The 24537-nt window shown below is 41.1% G+C and overlaps 1 protein-coding gene across 1 annotated transcript in view; it reads right to left on the bottom strand.

The window, feature by feature from the left end:
• The window catches only part of AGBL1 (AGBL carboxypeptidase 1), a 276286-nt gene that overhangs the window by 171097 nt on the left and 80652 nt on the right, over positions 1-24537 (bottom strand). The window contains exon 17 of the mRNA XM_042039542.1: positions 22116-22269. Coding sequence (XP_041895476.1) covers positions 22116-22269 — 154 coding nt within the window. The remainder of the gene's footprint in view (positions 1-22115; positions 22270-24537) is intronic.

Here is a 24537-nt window from a genome sequence, read left to right on the forward strand (position 1 = left end):
ATTCCTTTAACAGGAAAAAAAAAATAGACTAAACTAAAACTCCAACACCAAGAAAAGGCTGTGTCAGAGCTGGGAATACAAGTGCAGTTTCTCATTTCACATTCAAACAAGGAATAAGCACTAATTTTTCTCCTTAACTATATATTCTGCACAGTTCTGTTCAGTATACACCTTACAGCACAATTTAGTTACATCATACAGGGACACACTCAGACTAGGAAATAATTCCCCCTCCACACCTCCCTCCTGAGCAGTTGGTGGGCACTAGAAGAGTGAATTGCACTCCCAGCTCAAAGAGCTCATCCAGAGCAATCATGTTCTGGTCCAGTAAAGCAACTGGGACTCTGTTTCCCACATATCAGGCTTTTATCATTCTTACACCTCACCATACTGGGGGGGGGGAGGGGGGTTAGTACATTTTCATCAACATGTACATAAGTGCCTTAGGCACTTACGGACTGCAAAAGACTCCTTTAGCTCCTGAAGAACCAGACATTCTGATTTTTTTCCCCCAAAATTAGAGTACACTAGTTCTATTCTTTTCCAGCTAATTGTGCATTACTATCTACCTTAGTAATGCTTTATAATAGCAACAAACAAAAGCTAGAGTTCACAAAGACATCAGCTGCATTTTGCCATTTCCAAGCATTTTCTCCTTTCTCCCATCACCATGAGTTAGTGCTGCTCTGCAGGCTCATTGCTGAGCTAAACTTATGGGGCTGTGCAGTTATAGCTGGGAATGAGGCTCCTGAGGACTTCTAATGGACAACAGCTGTAAATAGCACAGAGCAAAATAAAACATGCTCTCTTTTGCAATTGATGAATACAGCTTTAACAACTCTTACCTCTTCTGTATATTGGGAGAGAGTTCAGCATCTTAATTGAGGGGTTCATTCCTCAGTCAAAATAAGAAAAATAAAAGAAAATAAAAACAAACAAAAAAAAAAAAAAAAAAACCAACCTCCAAACAATGGCTTTTTCATGTCAGAAACCCAGGACGATTTGCCATAATTCTGCTAATTCCAATAGCATGGAGTTGGCAGAGACCTGAGTTCTGCTGTTTCTCTCAAGGCTCATCAAAGTCAAGCTTGTCTTACTTAGACTCAGTGTTGGAAAAGCTCCTGGAGTCTCCAGATCTTGAACCCCAGGAAACATGAGGGCAGGGAAAGAGACCCGAGGTGACTTACACTGTTTCCCTGTGGGTGAAAATGGAGGGCCCCACAGCCTGCAGGTCCAGCCAAGGAAATCTCTCTGTTCCAGTGAAAGTCTCCTTTGAAAGATCCCCTCCTGCCACGCACATCCGCAGCTCTGACATCCCACCCACAGGAGAGTCATAAGGAAGGTTTGTACAAGCAAGGAAACCACAGAGCTTGTTAACTGCCTGTTCCCTTCACAGGAGCCATCACAACCAAATCCCACATCCAAATGCTGCTCCCCCAGAGTGCTCCCAGCATGAAAACTAATGAAGCAGCAAATAGAGCGAAGAGCTGATGACATGCCCATAAAACTTGCTACCCTTGAAACACCTGGAAAACAGCAGGAATCCCCCAAACCTATGTTTTACAGCATATCCAGTTACTTTGGAATTATTGTGCTAACTGCTATTAGCAGAGCTCATGAAAGGAGTAGACAGAGCACTGGCCAGCCATGTTCCACACTCAACTGGCAGCACCAGTCAAGATCTCTGCACACAGCTCAGCTGGTTCACTTCATTCCTGACTTCCAACACCCCCATAACTGCAGTCATGACCAGACCACTTCAGGACTACCCAGTACAGCTTACTGGTTTATACTGGTGCCCAGCTGCCCTTCTCTGCTCTTTCAGAGCCCTGTGGTACAACTTCCCATGCCCTGCCAAACCTGTGTTAAGTACTCTCAACCTCAGGTTCCTCATGTACCTCCTCCTAGGATCAGAACTGTGCTTAAGTCTTCAGAATCCTCAGGCCAACACTTAAGTAGCTCCCTTCCAAGTTCTGAGGAAGCTGCCAGAAAGCTCAGGTTAGCCATTTATCTCTGCAAAGCCCACACGACACATAACCTTCTCTGGGAATGTAAATAATAAAAAGGGAAAGCGGAGGAATCTTTTCATGGTACATAAAGCCTTATCCAACAAATCATGCCTCCTTCCACTGTGCTACATTTCAACATGCCCAGAATATAACATGGCATCAACAATACCCAAGGTGGGAGATTAAAGAACCACTGATTCCTCTTGCAAAACTTCGAGCAAAGGAACCTTTGAATAATAATTTTACTAATGCATCACCTAATTCCCATCTCTCCTTCTCTTCACTCATTTTTGATTGTGGATATATGCATGAAGATGAGAGCTTTGTTCTTCCAGTTGTGCTAACTTACTGCTTAGTCTCCTGCCTCTAAGGATCCTCCTCTAGTCATGTCATCACCAAGGTTCACTAGGAAGTGACTTTGATGTCACTAATCATGACATCAATTGCAGAATGAGAAGCCTGAAAGAAAAGAACAAAACCCCATTAACACAGCAGTGTCCCTCATCAAGGGGAGCACAGAAAGGAAATGAAAAGCAGTTCCAGATGCCCTGATCTGGGCTGCTGTTCTAAATTATTTCAAGCTGAGGTTTGAACCATGCTATTTGTAAAGGGACAGGGCATTGAAATAACACAGGGCTAGGATTTTTTAAGGAGTCAAAAGGAATTATATACACAGCATGTGAAAAATTCAGCCTAGATCTGGGTCTTGGGCTGAAAGTTTCTGGCTGTGCCTCTGCATTCCTCTCTTTCCTTTACACAAGCCCAGGGCCATTAAAGCACAGGCTTCTTTTTCTCCGTTATATCTAAGTACAGCATGACTACCATGAACATGACACAGATCAAAGGGTCAAGTTTACCCTGGGCTATAGTAGAGAAAACCCAAGCAAGCAAAACTTTCCCTTCCAACTTAGCTGTGCCCACTACAGGCTATTCTGTGAGTAAATGATGGGTAAAGAGGAGGACCATCACATAGCTCTGCCATGCATGTCACAGCTGCATCACGCCCAAGGCTGCACAGGTATGCAAAGCCAGAGAGAATATGGTGTGGTGTACAATGAATATATAATAGTATACTTATAAAAAGCATCAAATACTGAGATCACAGAAAACAATGAGCATGATCTGAGGCAGAATCTGTCAGATACTTTTCTCTCCTCCTAAAACTTTTCTACTAGTTGTCAGACTTTGGGTTGCCTTAAGACAGAATAATTCTTTCCCGCCCATCTCCCCCCCACCCCAGATTGCTCTCTCCTTGCTGTGCCTGCTTTTGGCTAAATGCTCCAAAAGAACACCCATCTTAATACAGAGGCAAAATACAGTCTAGCAGGATCAGCTGTTGTTTTCCAGAGTTATCAATGAGTTTTCCTTTCTTAAATATTTCTATATTATATGTATTATTAGCATTACCTATGGCAAAGAAGTGAACATTACAAATCATCTCAGCAGCCTGTTCGCTACCTTCCTAGCTTGGTGGGGGAGTTTCAGCCTCTAAGTTGCTTGGCAACCTTCTTTTGTGTACATGTTTTATGAATTCATTCACCTCTGAATCAGAGATGATCAGGGAGCTGAATATGGGTACAGACTGCTCAGCCTCAGTTCAGCTTGACAGCCTACTAATGCTGGGTTTGAGCTCCAGGAAATTGGTAAGCAAGTTGTCAAGCCTGCTTTGGGGAAAGTTCCAAAATCCCAAGCTCTTAAAGCAGCAGGAACCAGTACAATTATTTAGCAGGACCTTCAGTATGACTGAAGGCAAAGAAAACTCACAGGAACTAATTCCACTTCAAATCAAAGCATACCTCTTGGGGAAGATTGTGGAACAACTGAACCTTATTTTCAGAACTTACACCCATGGAAAGCCTACTATAACCTTTTGCAAATTGTTTCAGTTTATAACTAACATCCCAAGTGTGTGCACCTGCATTAGTCCAGCTGAAATTTCCAACCACTGCATCATCCAGGCCTTCATACACCCACTCAGCATTCACTGGCATATCCAGTGTCACTCTGCACACCCTCTGAGCTGTTTGAATATCATCAGACTTCAAAACTGAAACCATGGAGGTACCTTATTACTCTGCTGCCAAGCAAGTTACCTGCATTTACCTCCTCCCAGAGCTGTCACTAGCAGAGGAGTTCCTCTGCCTGGGTGTGCCTCCACCACCTGTGCCCACTGCTGCCATCCATCTCTGCTCCCCTCAGCCACATTCCAAGGGCATAAAACCAAGATGGGGGACAGCTGGTTGGGAAGAAGTACTGCCAAGAAGGATTAGGATCAGGGGATTACAGCAGATGAGATAGTGATGCAAAGCAGTTGCAAAAATGGCATCTCTCCTGGGACTCACTCTAGGCAGCTTCACAGCCAAGGCATGGAACACTGTTACTTCCCTCTGCTCAACCCAGTGAGCAAAACCAAATAGCTGCAGTGCTGTGCCCACTGCTGCCCACCATAGGTTAAAAAATTGATGAAAACTGAAGAGGTCATTGGAAATCATAAAGTGTTTAGAAGTCTTAGGCAGAAAAACTGGAGAAAGTGGGCTTCAGACCCAGAAAGAAAAGATGAACAAAGAGGAAGGAGAAATAACCTTTAAATTGCAAAAGGCTGCTATAAAAAGAGATTGCAATCAGCTGTCCTCACTGTCCGCTGGGACTAGGCTGCATAAAAAGAAACACAAGTTACTGTCAACAAAGCCAACCTGTGGTGACCTGACTGCCCTCCCTCCTGCTGGGTTCTTGTTCATAAAGTCCTGTGCCAAGAAACTCCACTACAGCACCCAGAACAGTGTCAGCACAGACCTATAGCCACATAAGTTGTGCTAGCTCCTTTAGAAACTTGGTCCATGATTCCCCTTATTCCTCTGGAATTAGCTCTCTATTCTGAGGGCTCCTGGAATTACTATTCCAGTCCACAAGGCAGCTCCTGTGTTCTCTTTGATGCAAGGTGTCTGCTTACTACTTAATGTTAGCCATTTTAAGCCATGTTAATCATTAGCCACTAATTAGTGGCTAATCAGAAATATTTCATCATCCTAGTTTGACACCATTAGAGCTTATTCCCACATACAGATCAGAATTATTTATGGAAAATTCTGTCTTACCTGCTCATTTAGTGGCAATCTTGCCACTTCAAGATTGGAATAATAAGATTTCTGGGATTTCTCTCATCAGTAATGATCTTCCAAAGCCCCTCTATTACCCTTAAGATTACCATTTCTCAGCTTGTATCTATCCCTTGAAAGGTGTGAGCAGAAACCACTAAGATCAGCTCCAACACATGATCTAGGTAGCTGATGTTGGAAGCTCCAGATTATCTGTCAGAAGGCAGGCAAGGATCTATCATCCCCTGCTTCTGTAACACACATATTATGGCTTTAATTTGTTCTGTGACAGCAGGCAATTTCAGATACTCAAGTATTTTGTATTGCCATGGCCAGGCCATCAATCCATGTGTTTCCAGTCAGCATTGGAAAAATGTAGACTGTCTTGCAGAGATGCAAACTTCTGAGATCTGGCAAGCAGGAAAAAGCAGAGTTTTCAAGTTAGGCATATGTGTGACTTTCATTTTCTAGGGTTTTTGCACAAAGACAACAATGCTGACCTGAGAGAAGAACCAGAACATTGCCCTAAACTGTCCCATGCCTAAAAGAAGGTGCAGGCAAGAGATAAGTACACAGAGACCTGAAGGACATCTGCGGTAACAGGCAGAGTGCAGAGATCCATAGAGCTATAAAATCCATGGGCTCTTTTCTGAGAGAAGGATTTCATCTGAAATGAAATCAGGCAGGAGGAGCAGACTGAAAAAGCTTCCATTGTCATAAAAATATCTCCCTGGGTAATCCACAGTGATGGAAAAAGGAAACCCTGATAATTTATGTGACAGTTTAATGGGATTTTGGTGACATTTGATACTTTAGAAAGAATTTGCCCAAATAGGACAGGCAGGACTTTAATAAGGCTTCAGCTCCAAACCAACAATATTTTCAACCCCTTGCTTTTACATTTCATTCTGCATACACACTTCTCACTCACAGCTCGTCTTCCTCATTTGCAAGGCACATTTCAACACCGTAGGGAAAACAACTGCACTTTCTGGTTAGATCCCCTGCCAGAGAGGCTTCTGAGTATCTGATCCCTAAAGGGATCAAGCTGCCTTTGCACCTACAGGGCAGAGCATCACCGAGCTGCGAACTCTGAGGCATGAGCTGCCCTCTGGCCATGTCCCCTGCTCTGTGGATGGCACTAATAGCTTCTGTGCAGAATTTAAGGGCAGCAGATGGACAGTGTGGAGCAGGAGCTGCTGGCAGAGGGGATGCCCCCAGAACACACTCCAGGAATAAATGGTTTTCTCACAGTGACTAATGCCTCAGACCCCATCTCCTGCCTGTAAGGGACACAGCCTTTACCCCCAGAACAGCACCCCGTGCCCCTCACTGCCATCGCTTCCAGAGCAGGCGCAGCGCAAGAGGAATCGCTCAGAGTGCCAAACTCGGGTGAATCCGGGGTTAATGGGATGAAACTCCACAAAGGAACATTTAGACTGAACATCAGTGAGTTACACTAAAAACTCTCCCCTGTGGAGAGGTGGAAGTTAACATTAAAACCACATTGCCCAGAGCACAAGAAGTCATTTTGTACACAACAATCTTGCAGTGCCTGGGGACAGAAATAACCCAACAGGAATTTGTTTTCTTTGCTAACTTCCATGGATCCAGTTGAGAAGCCCTTATTTTGCTGGAAATTCTCCTTCTGGGAAATCCAGGCATGAAAGGAATGGTAAAACGTTGGGTGAAGATCTCAACATTTTGTCCACTCAAAGATGAACTTAGAACCTGCAATGGGGCCTGTGAGCCCTAAAATGGGCATGGGAAATGGAGCACCTGCCAGAGTCTCTTTCACCACTGGGAATAACAGCCAAGTTTAACAGGAAAACAAGTTCTCTTGTGTTTTGCTCTAGAGAAGACAAACTCTATAAAAAAAACCTCTTTACTTTTTATGCAGAACATACTTAAAGACCACTATTACCACCTACAGCATAAAATAATGTTTATTCTTAAATATGTGTTATGCTTTTAAGTGGCACAGATCCATCTCTCCCTGACTTGAAGTCTTCCTCAGGGAATGACTTGAAAGTAGTAAAATATATTAAAAGAAAGTACAATCAGAGCCTCTCATTGTCAAAGTGATAAAATATCAATTTTTGTTAAGATAAAATGCATCACAGATTGCCTCTGATGGTAAAAATTAAATTTTTGGTCTTCACTTGATTTGATATTTATCACTCCATTGCTCCAGAATCAGTCAAGCAGGGAATGTTTCTTAAAAATATTATTCTGTATTTCTCCTGAAGTAAGCAAACTATGAGAATTTTAAACTGTGTGTTTTCTTACGTATAAAAAACTCAGAGGAAAAAGGAAATAAACAGAAAGTCTACAAAAGACATCTTCTAACACCTCACTATGCCAACAGCTTCACAGTAAAGGACCTTCTGCAGGTTGACTTCATTTGTGGCATCACTAAATTGATTTTTACATCACTGCTGTCCAAGTCTATCCTAAATCTTGGAACTGCACTGTCCGGAGCTGATCCCAAAGGAAATTCTTGCTTTCCACAAACAAGAGATCAACAAGGTAAAACTGTCTCCAAACTTTGAATAATGAGTCTTGTCTTCATAGCAAGGTCTTAGATGAACTCCCCAAACACCTGAGCAAAAGAACACAAATAAGGGCTCACCATAAAAGGTCTTTCAATCAGATCATCAAGAGAGCAAAACTGATGCTGGCCCAATGATCTTGTATCATGACAAAAGCAGCACCATCTCCTGCTTCATCTCCTAGACTACAAGAGATGTTGTGTGACAGACCATAAGCAGAATATAAATTTTCCAAGAGAAATAGCAGAGACGAGCCTCAAAGTTCCCAACTAAGTTCATACCATAATTTTTTCAAGCAGTTCTACTATTGAGATACCCTAAGGATGAAGAAAGGATCAGGCTCAAATAGCGCTATCTGAGTCCCAGAGTATTTGACAAAACTGGGTGGAAAAGAATTTGCCACTGCATAAAGCAGGTAACATGCAGAAATTTCAAACAGTCTGTGGAAAAACATACTAAGCAGTCCCTGTCTTGGGTCAGTAAGTTCTTCCCTTCAGATGCTGGCAAAACGATGTCTAATGGATGATGTCTTCCTACATCAATCACTGCAGGGAGCAGAGCATCAAGTTAGGAAGAGTAGTCTGTTCAAGAAAATAGGGTGGTAGGAAGGCTATGGTGAGGGAAAATGTTCTTTTTATCCCCACAAGTTGCTACAAAGTGTAGAAAAAGGTTCTCATGTATAAAGGAGTCAGGCTGCAGAACAGTCTGGGCAGCCCCAGAAGAAACAGAAGTAGAACATGTGATGTCCTTCCTTGGCACTCCATGTATCACTGCAAAAGTGGCAGCTTTCCCACAGGAGAGCTTTTTGTTCTCCATAGTTTCCGAAGTGATATTAAACTTATTTTAAAAAACATTTTCCAGAAGGTTCTTTTAGGCAAATAATTTAACAGCACAAATGATGGCTCCTAATTAGTTTGAATTTCTGATGTGTAGTACACAGACTGACTTCATGAAGCTGGTGCTGTGCCGTTTCCTCAATCCCAGTGCCTTCCTGCACTTTCACCCCAACACTTCCCCAGCAGAACTTTGAACTTTTCCAACTGACTCTGCCCCAGAATCCTTCCACTATAGCTCATCCACTCTATACAGCCTGTACCATCCACAGCATGAGCTCCTCTCTTACGTGCCGTAAGAAGAACTCGTATCAAAACCATTCTATTCCAGAGCATTCACTGTCACTTCATCTCCTGCTCTGTAAACTCTGAGTGCTTTTAAAAGAAACACTTATTTATATAGAAGAAAATCCCTGTAAATCATGGTCATGACAGGCTAATGGCTAGTATTGCAAAAATGATTTATCTTCCTGCTGTATCTAACAAAGCTTCTTATGCTAATACCTTGTTTTCAAAATATGAAGAGACTTCTAACTGATGTTTTCTAACCGCAAGAATATGCAGCTAATGAAAAATGCCTTACATCAAAAAATAACCTTCACCTGCCACCTAACATTGCCATCAACTCTCAAAATCAAAGGATCTCCTTGAATTATTTTTTCTTCTGTATTACTTAAGGTGCTTCCTTCATGGATGAAAAAACCAACTATTCAGTCTCACTGCCTGTTTATAATCCAAATTCATTTTAGGGTTTGCAGGCATTACCTGCATGCTTTAATTTGATATATTTTATTTGATTTCTGCCTATTAAATTACATTTGAGGCAGGTTATATGGCCTCATGGGGAGCACTACCCTTTGTGCAAACAGCAGTTTTATCTGGGCTGAGCTTAATTTCACATTACATTTTGATAGGCTGGCAAACAAGGTCATGGTGTCTGCGTGGCAAGTGATGTCCCTGCTGGAGGGAGAGACTTCTGAAAAGCTAGAAGGTGGATCCTAGGAGTGTTCTGATTAAAAGGGTATGATCTAGTGTATGAAATTAAGGAGCAAGCCGTCAGTGATAAGCAGAAGTGCTGTTTCAAGTCTATTGACAGGCGTTCTCCCTGGATGACAGGGCCATCACCTTTGCCAGCACAGAGACTACAAGCACCTCACTCCATGTTTGTTGCTCACTCATAGTTAGTAAGGGCTACAAATGGGGAGAATAGGGAGAGTGGGGACAGCACAGCCACTGACACGCCCAGAGCCCTTCATCTGTCTCTTGCTTACTCATTCAGCCTCTGGGCAGTAGCTCTTTTTGAAGCACAATTCCCATGGGTTGAGTTGTGCCTCATGGTGACCCTCTAGCTGTTGCTTTTGTGCCCTTTCAAAATGCTTGACAGAACTGTCACAGAAGGAGCTTGGCATCTGGAAGCCGTGGCAGACACGATATGACCTGATTCGTAAAACACAGCTAAACAGCTTGGGCTGCCAGAGGCCAGGATTTACAGGACTGCACTCAAAAAAGGCCTTCAGTGCCTGCTCTGCTAAATGGACTTTCCTACTCCACAGCAACAACAATTCCTAAGTCGTGTGAGGGTGACCTGCAACACTGAAGTGACAAAGCAGACACTGGAGACACTAATCTTGTTAGAGCCTACCCTGTCCACTGCTGCTCAGGGCAGGAAAGGAGTTACCTCAGCTCTGCCTGCACCTTTTACACATGGCTACAGGGGCAGGAAGCACTAAAAAAAAAAAAAAAAAAAAAAAAAAAAAGGGATAATCATTTTTTCAGAAATTCCTCCAGCACAGCAGGCAGAACGGAAAAAAATTAAATCAGAGATAGTTTCTGCTGCATTATCCGCTACAGCATCATTTTTATAATAAAAGGCTCTCTGCCTTTTTATTTCCAGCAGGCACAGCCCGATCAGCAAGGAACTTAAGGGCTTTCTGCCCTCCCACCCATTTTCTTCATCTCTACTTCAATCACTAGTTACAGCCTTCTGTTAGGTGCTTGCCACGGGACCTAAACATCCTCTGGGAGACCTGTCAAAGTCACTCTGATGCCAGTGATAATAAATTCCATCTCACTCATCTTCTCTTGAAGCACTTCATAGACTGAAGATTACATGTTTCAAGTGTGTTCCAAGATATGAAGGTAAGGATTTACAGAAAAATCAAGTAAGTTGCCCAAGGATAAAATACAAATCAATCAGAGCTGGAAGCTCAACAGCTGTTTCCCAAGCCCCAGTCAAAGAATTCTGTGCCATCCATATTCACCCTCGACGTGAATTTCCACATAATCCATTACTTCAAATCTCTTCCTCCTCTTTTCATTAGCTATGAAAATGAATTGAATTGTGCACTTAGACAATCAGTAGAGCCCTCTCTCAGTCATGTTATTTGTGCTAGATCAAGATCAGCTGTCATTTTCATTTTGGAACCCACCCATTCTTCCCAAAATTATCAAGCACACACACATTTGCAGAGTGCTACGATATTCCTTTATCCATCACTATCATGTCATGTTTTCAGACGAGGGGAAAAAGCAAAAGATGATATGAAAATGGTAAGGGAAGAATAAGGAAATAAAATAGAATTTTCTAGTAGGTCTCTCTGGCTTTCTTGAAAAATAAAATTTAAAAAAGGAAGCAGCCCCTAAGTTTTCCACAAGTCCTTCCTTATCTGTGGGCCAAGACATACCTCCAAACCCATTCTGACTTCTTCATTTACTCATCACCTCTGCCCACATCATGTTTTAATAAAAATTTCAACCTATTTAATTTAACCTCATTATTTCAAAGACAGAAGCAGCACCCAGGCTAAGCCAGAAATATCTTCAGAACAGTATGTTAAACAAATGCAATGGAAAAAAAAAAAAAAAGACTAAAAGCTTATAAAAAAGAATTGCCAAGTGACAAGGAAAATTACTTTTTTCCCCCCCACAGCTAAGTAGCACAACAACTGCAATTGATAGAGCAAATTAAATTCTAAATGCACTGGTGATTTGATAGATATAATTTTCCAAGTGTTACAGCCACATAATAAATGCCCTGAAATGATAGAGAAGTCCGAGTTTAGCTGTCTGGGAGCACTGGTGCACTTTGCAGTATCTACCATGTCACTCGTCAACTCGTTGATCTTATCAGCACATTTGCAGTCTGAGCAGAGCAGCTGTCTCCACTTGGTTTTTATTTCTATTTCTGCATTAGAAACAGGTGGGCAAGTTCAGAGAGCTAACAAGTTTCTCTTTGATGTAGAGATGGACAAATCCTCTCATTAACAGAGCGGCCTTTTAAAAATCATTATGGGGTATTTTTAGTCCCATTTCATTTTAGTATTTCTGTATAATTGCAGCCCATTAATCACAAATACCTGTTTCTAGAATCTGTCAGTTATAGGCAACAAGTAGTATCAGCCTGTGGTGTCTGCAAACTACTACTTTTAACATATTGCTGACTTATTTTACTGGTATAATATTGGCTGCATCAGTCACACAGCAATGGATCTCATTCTCCAATTACAAAAATTAAACTCAGTTAAACAGGTCAGGCAGAAATCCACACAGACCCTCCCAGCAAAATCAACTTGCAGGTGGGAATTAGAAATAGCAGGTGTTCAGAATTACAGATAAAAAAACAGGAGAAAAACAAATGCATACCAGGTATCGCAAATATGCCTCCTCACTCAGTGATGCCCTTGGATAGATTAATATTAGCATCAGCACATAGAAATAGCATTTGATTAAGATCAGCACATAGAAATAGTGTTTGCTACATTTCACAAGAGTGTAGAGCCCCTCGTATGGATGTGGGCAGAGTAGCTGAACAAACTATCTGCTTGCAGCTCTGGCAAACATGCACTAAAGCTGCTCCATACAATCCAAACAACTCCAGGCATTTGCAATACATGACTAGCCAGGTCAGCCTTTATCAGACAAGAATGCATAGCTTGGAACATTAAATCCAGAAATTAGATTGTTGTTTTCCAGAAAGTTTTCAAAGCCTTGAGGTATCAGTTGAATGACTTTTCTATTTTCAAGTCAGACACAGTAGACAGTATCTCCAAACCAGTCAGCCAAGATTTAGAAGCACCAAGAAACTTCCCAGTTTAGAAGGATAAAGGTGAAAGCAACATGAAAGTTATAACACCACCCACACAGTTTCCCAGCAGTCTGTTAGTTCTGGGTGTTGGGGAAGGGTTTGCCTGTGCAAGATGAAGCCTATTGTTAGAGTGAGAAATTCAAGAGTCACAGGATCATGAAGAATCTACCTCAGAGTAGCAGAGTTCCCTGTTAGCAGGACACACTCTGGGTTCTGTCACAGCCTAGCAGTTCTTTAACACAAACTGTGCAGGACTTGACAAACTGTCCTTAGGCTGAGTTCCCAAACTAAAAACAATGGTTTGCTAGAAGAGTGACAGACCCCACTTTTTGCCAACTCTGCCCATTCTTGCCATCCAAAATAGTTTGTTCCCACAAGATCACCAGGCATCAGAAAGCAATATGTATCTACCTCAATCTGTGTATCAGCACAGCTTTTCTGGAACAGAAAAGAAAAAAATATTGAACCAGAAACAAAACCTGCTCTCTGTGATGGCAGGAGTGGTTGTGTGGGTCTGACAGCAGCTGGTACATGTACTATACCCATTGGGATTTCCAGCTACAGATTAGTCTTCCACAAGGCCAACCTGCCAGCTGTCCTGCTCCCAACTCTCTGATCACAGCTTGACTAGCAATTATCAATGAGGAGGTACAACCAAACAGAAAGTAGAACAACCGGTCACATTTCTACTCTTACAAAATGACAATTTCTTACCTTACAGAAGGCTTTAACCTGAGGAACTTCTAACTGACCTTTTAATTCAAGGAGTAAGAATGCTCCACACACCACCCCACCATCCACACCTTCAGCACTACTGACCAGAAGCAACTGGTTCGACACAGGTGTTCAGGGGCAAACCCAACTACTTCCAGGACAACCACTTTATACACCACAGCAGGTGCTCCAGACCTTCTGATTTGTGAAAAACAACCAACCACCTGTGCAATATGGCACGTGACCAGCTGGGCAATAGTGGCACCAGCTGAAGGAACCCCTTCCTGACCTTGGCTTTTTCCTTGAGGAACAAGCATTGACTTTTCACCCCTCAGTAAGCACATTGCTCCTATCAATGGTCAGTCTCCAGAGTCAATCTGACCCTAAAATTATGTCCTCCCTCTCACAGCCCATCTCTGCCACACTGAGGAAAGATTTACGTCAATTCAAATGCTTCTCTGGCTGACTTACACAGTACCACAGTGACCTTTTAGCACATGCCCCACAGGACTGTGTGAGACTAGAATTTATGGCCAGGCATGGGAAATGTGCAATTCACAGAAACACTCTGATTTGGGTTTTTTTTGCCATGCCGTAATTTGAAGTTGGTAATAGAAACTTAGTAGCAGTTCAATGCTTGTTCACCATTTGAGGGAGTAAGAGCTGCCTGGGAGCTCTGCTGGGCTGTATTTCAATACCTTCATTGGCCATTGGAAACACAACACCTGCAGGCTTCTCACAAATTGTTTCCACCTAAGGGAGAGAAGATGATTTTTTTTTTTTTTTCCCCTCCTAGTAAGGCAAGAATTTGGGCAACCTATCACTCCCAACAGAAGCTTGAAGGGCCCCTGCAATGAGAACTGGTCCTGGGGTGTTGCAAAACAGGCACATTCCCAGCAGCTGGCTATAGATTTCCAAAGCAATATAAGAAATACAAACAACCAAACCATTTTCAGTTTCATTGATAATTTTCAATGCCTTGTAGCAAAAAATACAAGTATAGTACCACATGCCTGTGGGAAGACCCTTCTGAGGCACTTGACAAACCAATCAAGAAATAAAATAATTATAACTAAGATATGCTAATTTAGATTTTCGAGATGTTTAATTCATTAGTGCATCAGAAAAAGCTGCTATGTTCTGGAAGTCTGGAGCATAGCCAGTGCTAATCACTACTGAGACAATCATAGAGTATCTTGGGTTGGAAGGGACCCACAAGGATCATCAAGTCCAACTCCTGGTGTTCTAACCCAAGTCCATACCAACCAAGAAGATATTGATAACTTATGTTCTAGAAAATTCTGCCTTTAATCACATAGTTTCTTCTCTAGAAAGGACATGCAAAGGTTATAAGTCTCTTGGGCTAGAAATAAGACTGTTATAATTCAAAGAAGGAAAGGCAGCTGAACAAGTGCTGAAAAAAGTGCTGCAGCATTTTCTGCTCTATCCCTTAAGCAGAGGAGGGCTTAGAAAAAATTTCCAAATTTCAGAAGGAATATTATTTAAAAAAAAAACACAGAACATGGCAGCTGAATGAACACTACAAATAATCTCGTTTAAGGTGCTTGTTCTGCCATCGTGCTGCATTAGGCAGAGGGTGGGACAGAAAGAGGGATTACCCTGATATTTACTTTCTCTCTTTGCTAAAAAAACTGTGATTGTCTCTGCTTCAAAGCCCAGTTTTTGCATCCTTGTTCAGTGTTTTCTGTCCATTCCTCGCTGCCATGACTACTGAGATTCAATATATTAATATGCATTTTGCCAAGCTCACAGAAGGCTGACCACAGTGTCAAAGCTGTGCTGGCAGAGTCAGTTCCACCAAACACTGGGATTTAAGGAGCATTGGATACATCATGAAAAATACTGGACTCAGCCTGCAGACAACCATGTGTCTGTCCCACAGATTTCATATTCTGTTAAAACAGCTTCTGTCTTTATGGCAGCAGGCTGGATACTCAAACAGGAGCACAGTTCTGCAGAAATTTGTCTGCTCTTTTTGCAAGGAGCTGCCAATGCTGTTGTGACGGAGATATCAGAAAGAAAAAGAAGAGATGTTTGAAATTGAAAGAATCTTGAAAAATTTTCAGCACACACCATCAGTGTTGCATATCTGGAGAGCATTGCTTTGGCTTCAGATGCTTGAGAAACTGTCTATTCAAGTGGAAAAAAACGTTCTCATTTCTGTAATTATTTAACACTGTAGAACACATGACAATTTTATTCCGCCTTTCTTCACTGCTGCATTAAAACAGGGTAACAGTTTTCACAACAGCTGACTCTTCCTGTCACCAAAAACAAAGTGTTTGGTACAAAGTGAGAGGAGAATCAGCACCTCTGCCTGGCAGCCCCGCAAATTAGGAGAAAATTTTCAAGTCAAAAGAAGACATAGACACAAACCTCATTATTACAGATGCAAGGATAAAGAAGAAAATGTTTTTCTCCAGTGTTCTACAATCATCTCAATCAATTTCTATACACAGTAAAATCTGTTCACGTTTAACCATAATCACAAATAAGGAGAAGAGATAGAGAACTGATGATAGGAAAAAGCAGAACAGGTCTGTAAGTGGAATACTTGAAGGAAATGTAATGCTGGTGGAGACTTTCTGCATAAGATTGCAATTTGGTCCATGTTTGGTGCCCAGAAAGCTACAACAACAATCTGAGATAACATCTTCTGCTCCCATTCAGTGGAAATTCCATCTAATGGGGGACCACCCAAGGAGCAGGGGCTTTCCTCAGTTCTTGGTTTCTCTCCTGAGATCATCATCAGTAGCAGCAATAGCTCTTTCTTGTTGTATGACAATACACTGTGGAAATGTCACTATAAAAGCCTATCAGACCATTCCACAGAAACCAGTCAGCACCCAGACAGTTCTGGGGAGGTGGATTGGTCCCCATTTGGCAGACATATGTGACCTGAGGGTCCATCAGCAGTGGCTGGACCGTTTGCATGTGTGCTGGAGGGAGCATCACATGCAATAACAGTGGAAGAGAAGATGTGCTTGCTGGTGTGAGCTGCTTCCAGCCAGCACAATGCCAGGTTAGCACTCCAGATGAATTGCTACAGGCAGCCGTTCTGCCTGCTGAAACGATCATTACCAATCAAAGCAGATCATTCTACCTCCTTATTTTGACATTATTAGATGAGAGCTTCCTTTAAGGAGTGCTGCTTCCTTTGGGGCAGACTGACTCCAATAAGGTGTTGAACTAATTTGATCCCTCTTTCACTAGGAGATATGTCACCTCCAGGTTTGAAAAGTTATTCAAGAGAAGAGAGCTTGAGCCTTTCATAATTAACATGCAACATTGGTTGCCACGCAGGGAGCAGGCACAGTTATAATAACTCGGAGTCAATAATTCATAAACTATAATGCATTATTAATCAATTATCGAGGCCTGAATTACATTTAATGAGATTAAGCTGATTGGAGCACTAAGCTGTTTGAGTCATATTGATTTAATCAATGTGCTTAATTAAACTGTGTACATTTTCCACATGATCATTATTTCCCAGTATCCTTCATAAGTGGCCCCTGCAATTCGCATCCTCTGCTGTTCTTTGCTCAGGAATTGCTCTTTGCTGGAATTTATATTTAAAGGTAAAGGGCTTGTTTCTTCCTAAGAAGAGATCTAAGCTGCAAAACAACCATCTAAATAGCTTATATGAGCAAATTGAGAAATGCTAGAATATTTTTTCCCAGCAACTGTGTCTTTTTTATTCCATAGGCTTAAGATGAGACCAGGTAAAGACACCTCATTAGTCTCACTTTATCCCTCATTCCAGCTCCAGGAGCATCTGCAGATTCAAAAGGCAAGAGCATCCTACCATAACTATCCCAAAAACATTACTCTATCCATCTTTAGACATGCTTAGACAAAAAATGTGCTTCAAATCCCCAGAAGCCTACATGTAAGATAAGCAGGTGTCATTATCTTTTTTTTGACAATATTCATAATGGTTTCCTCAGCCATGCATAAAGAGGACACGTGATGGCAGAAGAGCAACTCAAAGTGACAGATATTACAGATATAAATCCGTTCCCTAGTGTCATTTTTGTTTAATTTCCCTCACCTCTGCTGCCAATTATCTGGGACATTTTGGGTCAACTTTAAACCCCAAAATTCAGATCTGTAATGCTACCCACTGCTGAAAGGTTACTCATCAGATGTGTTGACTATGGAGTACACATAACACACTGAATAATCACTATTATTAATGAGGATGACAACAGTACAATCAGCCATGAAGAGAGTTTTGCAATTCCTTTTGACTGTTTTAGTCATTACTCTGTGTTAGCACTAACCAGGATGGCACCTACACTACATCACATCCCAGAGGTGTCCTGCCCCTTCTCTTTCTATCTAAAGGTGAGAGCAAATCCACCCCATCTCAGGGCTCAAGCAGGAAACACCCCCTGAAAGACACTCACATGGCAGCATAGAGTGTACACTGTTCTTTTCTGACCAGTCATTTTGCTTTTGGTGGTTTTAATTCCACCACTCTGTTAACATTAACAACATATCAGCATCCTTTACTTAACGAGAAGACAATTTTATCATTGCCTGTGCGTCAGTGTTTAGATATTTTCCTTACACTTCTTTGAAGAGTTAATCTGTCCATTTGCTCTGTCACTTACAACAGTATCCTACTGCTTGCAGGGTCTACTCAGCTGTCTGCCAGGGAGTTTAGTAGAGTTACACACTGCACACATGCATAAATAATACTGTGAACTAAGAGTTTGCAAACTATTACTGAGTACACATACACGCTGCTAACACTGCCTTCACCGGGGTCTGTGCATGTGGCAAACTGAAGAAAATCAGAGCTCTGCAAACACCTATTAATTCATCAAGCAGGGAGTTGGCACCAAGATTTGGAAGCTTTATCTTTCTCCTTGTTTCTGCATTCATTTGAGAATGCTCTGAAAGACGTTGGGAATTGCCCTCCCTTCAAAAAGCCCCTTTAACTCTCATCAGGCAGACCTATCATAGCCAGAAATAAAGTCACCCATGCATAGTCAGAATGGCTTTACCTTTATCACAAGACCATGGAGGATATTGCAGTTAGAATGGGCAGTAAAGACATCCCTACTAGCTGGATGCTCAGTCTTCACGGTAGCAGGAAGGGCAAGTTTAAAATTAAGCAGCAACCACAAAAACCAAGATTGTTTCTATTTGTTCAAGTCTATGGAGCTGCAAAGCACAGCAGGGACCACTGACCAGCCCCAGGTACCCACAGACATGGATCAAGTTTGAGTGGAGGTCGTGCTGTAACTGAGGGGTTGAATGACTGAGAGTCAAAGCACAGGAAGCCAAAGAGTTCCCAGGTAATTTCTTTCTTTCTTTGTATCAATTTCAGAACTGAGCATTTATTAAAAATTATTCAGTACACCACTGTCACATAAAGGGCAGATATAAAGAAAGGAAGGAGAAAGGAGCCTAAAGTGCATATCAAAGCCTCACACAAACAAGGCATAATGAAGGAAAGAAGCAGCCCATTTTTCTTCCCTTCAGCATGGCTTGTGCTTCCTTTTAACAAGGTGCACATTAATAAATTTAACTCAGACAAATTTAACCATCCTAGGACCACATTAATCAAAAGCCTGACAAGAGTAATCTGAAAGAGTTGAGGAAGAGAAATAAAGCACAGCTGACACAGAGGATGCCATGCCCTCACTCTCCCTGGGCCGCTCCCACTCCATCAGCATCTCCAATACAAAATAACTCCTTCCCACTGCACTCCTACCAGGCTGATCCTGCTGCCTTCTCAGCACTCCTCAGCCACCCAATGCCTCTTCATCCATGATGTTTCCTTATCCCCATGTGTCTATACTTGAGAAGGATTTAGAGTATTTCAGTATGATCATGTGCGGGAGCTACAAAGTCCTGGTGTGATTTGTGCCACTGGCATTGTTGGAAAGAAACTCTCAAGGTAACAAAAGCAAATTTGATAGGAAATCAAAATGACTATAGTTCATTAACTATTAAATTGGACAGAATCAGATGGAAAAAACAGATGCTGTCCATTTTTATTCATTATCCATGTGCCAAATTCCCCAGTGCTGGAACTCCACGTTCCTTCTCAAGCTGGAATACCCATGCATGGAGACTTTACAAAGCCATGGGAGTTACTGCAGGGAAATCCTCCACCTTTTGGTCTCTTCATATTTAGCTCTAAGTTATGTTTTTAGCATGGAAAACATTGACAAACAGGTCCTTCCATCAGCCAAAACACTTCACAGAAAGATGGGTATGTCATACAAAATGAGGAAACTGAGAAGTAACTGCTGATCAAAGCCACACAAGGCAGCACAAATTAGACCAAGTGCGTCCCCAAAAGCCATAATTATCCAAGCTACTCAAACAAAATAAGCACATACATGATTATTCAGATTTGCCTAGAGGCATCCCCACAGCATAAAACATGGTGTGCTGCCTTGCTGTTCTTCCACTTGATAAAACAATAAATATTTTCATCACTTAAGAGTACTGGTGTTTACTTTTACAGTCTTGAAAACTTGAGTGAGACTGTGTTGCCTTGACAATGTCTTCCTCCCAAAAAAAATTCTTTTTCAGTTGGACAGTTGGGGTTTCTACATGTTCTGTTCTGATGGAGTTCCATGGGTTCATGGATAGATGTAGGAAGGCTGCAATCCTATTGTAGTGCAAGGCTTCAGAGGGAGGGTTTAGTAGCACGGGATTTCATGGCATTTCAGGGAGAACTACAAGCTCCCACTGGCTTCGCATATTACCACAAGGCAGGAGATATTTATTTCCATTGAAAATAAAGAGGACTTAAGCCACATAATTGGGATTTGAACCCAGATGCAGTATATTAAACAGTCTAAAGCACTCGGAACAAGTATCTGTCCAAGTTGTTCATAGATGCCTTATGAAGCTTTCAGCAAACCTGTGCTGAATAAGCCAGCTAAGCCTTGTCTTTGCAGACAGGTTAATGACCTTTGAAAACCTGCCAGGCTCTCTTCTAACACTGCAAAAAGCAGTCTAATATACTCTGAGAATACAGTGCTCCAGAAAATGGCCATGCCTCCCAACACTGTCATATTTATATCACTATACTTCCTTGAAATTGTATTTTTGTTTTTGCTCTCCTATGGCAAAACACTCCTTTCAGGAAGTCCTTTCAAGGCCAAAAGAGCTAAAGTCCAGTGTTTAGGGTATTGACTCACCATGTGACTGACTCACTCCAAGCCCTTGCTTAGATAAACCCAAATGTTAGCTCAGCTTCGTACCATCATTGGAAAGGGCTTCTCACGTGGGCAGAATCACTTGTTCACTCTATGCCTCTTCCAGATGGCTCCAATCATCAAATAAAATATTCCAACTTACTTTCAGTTGCCCCCTTGAGACCTTCTGCCATGAGGTGCCAGCAAATAACATCTGACCAGGTGATCACCTGCCATGTGTCAGAGGCTGCTTTGGATAACCAATCTCCCCCTTCACAACTCCCACCCACTGTTTTTCTGTATCATCATTATCACAGAACAAAAGTGCTTAAGGACAGGAATTCTCTCTTCAAGCCAGGCACGGGCAGCCACAATTAAAGCTGTGTGTGTACGTTATAAGTTCCCATGTAGCCTGTACTTGGCTATTTTGCTTTAATATTTCAACCAAGAAAAGCATGTTCATTATATAAATTTGCTAATCCAGGGTAAAAGCTGAATTCGTAATTAAGTTGTTACAGTAAAAAAGTACAAGCAGTGGATGATGACACTAATGTCAGCATAGCTTCAGTCACTCTGCTCTAAACCTGGACCAAAAAAGATAGCGATTTTCACCAACTCTCATATTTGAGCTCCCTTTTAGTTTAGAAGGGGAAGTCTGCAATGAGAACTGTGGTTCATGTCACAGAATCCCGTTGGATTCTTCTAGCTTAGTATTTGAGGTAATGAAAACTATTCATTTAACATCCAAAAAGATCTTAAGACAATTTAAATATTCACAATCCCTCAAAGGTCTCAACCTGTGTTATGTGTGAAGAGATTAAAAAAACAAAAAACAAACAAACAAAAAAAAAAAAACCCACTGTATACCTTGTTCCTGATTTCAGGAAAAAAAATCAGCCTATATATAAGTCATTAATGATTTAGGCTCTAAAATCAAAGCTAACCCAATGTGATGCTAATCAGAATCTCATCACTTGCTGTTGAGTTACAGAAACATGCATATCTTTATCTTGTTCATCAAGGCCACTGAAGGTCTAAATCTTTGGCTCTCACAATGAAAAACAACCAGCTCTAGATATAAAATAGCAATTATAATATTTGCTGTTAAACAGTACATCGTCAGTATGGTCTCAGACAGAACGCAAGGAGCTATATTGTGTCCAGATGGACCTACTGGGCACACTGGAGGAGATGGAATTTCACCAGAATGCTTCAATTGCTGGTCCAGCTGGAGATGAGTTATCTTAGTTTTGGCAGGTTTTTTTCAAATTTAAGACCTCAAAATACATAAATCATTTCAATAGGGAACATAAAATACCAAAAATAAAAAAAAAACTTGTTGAATTAGTTTGTCACAGTTTTTTGCTGTAGGAGATAGTTGATTTTGAACTTTTCAAATGTTTCAGATCATTGAAGAGAAATTAGAAGTACAAAATGGTATCGGTTCTCCTCCCTCCTCCATGCAAACCTGTAATTTGTAAAGAGCATCATAATTGGCTATTCCTCATATTTATATTTCTTTTTCCAAAATGAGAAAGACAAGAAAATCAGCATGTTCACAAAAGAGGTTGTTATTGTCACTGCTGACATGAGCACAACTCACCAGCATCATTTTTACTGCTTCATTGGGCTACTTACAGAATTGCTCCAGGTCATCTCTGTTTTTAGACTCAGGCATGGCAGTGATTGTGAGCAACGGGCACGGATTTCCTCCTAGAGTCTGGCAGAGTGTCTGCTGCCTCCAGTAAACCTTCTTACGGTTCCTAGTTTGTTCCAGGACATCAAGATGGGACTGAAAAAGAAGCAAGGAAGCAGATTTATAAAGGAGTTCACACTCTATAAAACCTGATTTTATTCCAGTAGCTGTACATTATTATTGATACTAATTTCATATCTTCCTAACTTCCCAGCTCCTCTCTTCTGCCAGTTAATATCACCACCTTTTACATCCCACAAATATGCACAAGACATTCACAATGCATCCCAGCTCACTGAAGCTGCACAGAATATTTACTCTTATATCATGGTCTACTTGAGGGTGTCCCTTTTTGTTACAGAGGGGTTGGACCAGAAGACCTGTAAATGTCCCTTCCAGCCCAAACTATTCTATGATTATGCCTGAACAGTTCCTAGGTGTTTTTGTTAGCATAATGAAATATTTATGCATACATGAAATCCAAAAGAGAAGCATTTCCTCTTTATATTTTAATAGGGGTTTTGTAGAAACGTGAGAAAACTCACCAGTTTTTTAACATTTACAGAATTGATTGCTTAGCTGTCAAGCACATGCCATTGAAACTCAGTGACAACTCCATATCATTATGAGAGGCAGCCAAAAAGTTTATATCGAAACAACATTTTGTACAATCAGTAGTGGGAAATCTGAAGATTCTTTCCAAGAAGTTATTTAAAAGGGAAATTTTCTCCCCACCCCCAAAGTTTATGACAGTTTTAAACAATTCTTCAGTCCAACAGCTTCTTGAGAAATTTGAGAAAAGGAACTGGCAGCTTAGAAGAAAGACTTTTTGGAAGAAATTACGATTGCCTCATTAGACACAGAGCCACTTGTCACCCACACACCAGATGAAGTGTAGCTCTCTGTTTACATTGCAATTGCAAGTGGCAGGATGAGTGTGAGTAATGCCACTGCAGGGTGTTGCTGAGTGTTGTGGAACACCAGTTTTCTCCCAGTTGGTAGGAAGAGGTGCAGTGAGCACACTTGTCCTAACAATAACTAAACCACATCAATTGACTCAATGACCCTCACATAGTGATGGTTTGTTTTTATAAGTCAGGGTTACATTTTAATCCACATTTATGGGACACCACATTCCTGTTCCTCAAACCTTGGAGCTCACGATGTTTCAGACTGCCTTCCCAGCATCCAGACAGAGCCATGTAAACATAGAACTGAAATTTACAGTCAGCCATGTTATAAAACAATTAAAATACAGGTCTATAAAGTAAATTTAATTATTAGATGCATTTAACAGTCTCACATAGATACGGAGAACTCAATATCATCATTTACTTATGTTCCTGGTACCCAGTGAAACTTAATTGGGTATAGCTACCACAGAGATTTCAGCTAGATAGCAAAACAATTAATACTGTGATGTAAAAATAGATAAATTACTGTTCATTAAAGAAATGTAATTACTAATGGACAAGAAGTAATGAACTGCAGAGTGCATCCAGTTCAAATAGGATTCTGCAATATTTCCTGCAAATATACCTATAACCATTAAATATATATGATATTTAAAAACATTTTCAAATTACTAACTCCATATACAAGTTTATCTTCTTCCCCAAAGCGCTATGTATTTAATTGAGCCCTTGGGTTCATAATCACTTTTAATTTATTATTAATATGTAAAACCAACACACTTCACCAGTGGACAAATGCTTTAAAATGCAATCTACTGATGCACAAACCTGGTTTAGTTTATTTAGTGTGGAAATAAAAGTAAAATAGAAAAGCACATAGTGCATCACTTGACATTTTAAATTAGCCCAAGCAAAGAAGTCTTTCAGAATTATTAGAAGTAATGATTTTGCTTTGGCTAGAGCTGGGCGTGACAATCTATCAATCTTTTCCATCCACAATTCTCATTTACCAAACTTTATGGTCCTTATTGGGTCTGAGTTCATTTAAACTTTTCCTGGGGCAAAATTCCTTTTAACTTCAATGAGCATTTTATTTGAAGAGACAGTGAAATATTTAAAGACCTGGCCCTGCAAGCCTAGGAATAACATCTTTTTCATCTCTATTCTATTCATTCAGGAGCAGGTGAGATATTCAGTGATTCCCAGAGCACACAAACTCTCCAAGTCTCTCTTGCTTTGTGCCAGCAGAAGATAGAAATCAATAACAGTTAAATAATGATGAGGTACTGCATTTACGTGGAAAAGTATGGTGGTGAATAAGTCCAACTAATTCTTCAGTACTGCATTTGTTTTTTACCCTGCAGACTGTAGGTATGTGTGCCTTCAGGCTAAAGGTCAAACCCCACCACTGGAGCATACGGTCTTCCCCATGGAATTCTAGGAGTAACTG

Source organism: Corvus kubaryi, unplaced genomic scaffold, assembly GCF_017639235.1.
Source record: "Corvus kubaryi isolate FWS band 111438036 unplaced genomic scaffold, C.kubaryi_AGA036_p1.0 37394, whole genome shotgun sequence".
Lineage (NCBI taxonomy): Eukaryota > Metazoa > Chordata > Aves > Passeriformes > Corvidae > Corvus > Corvus kubaryi.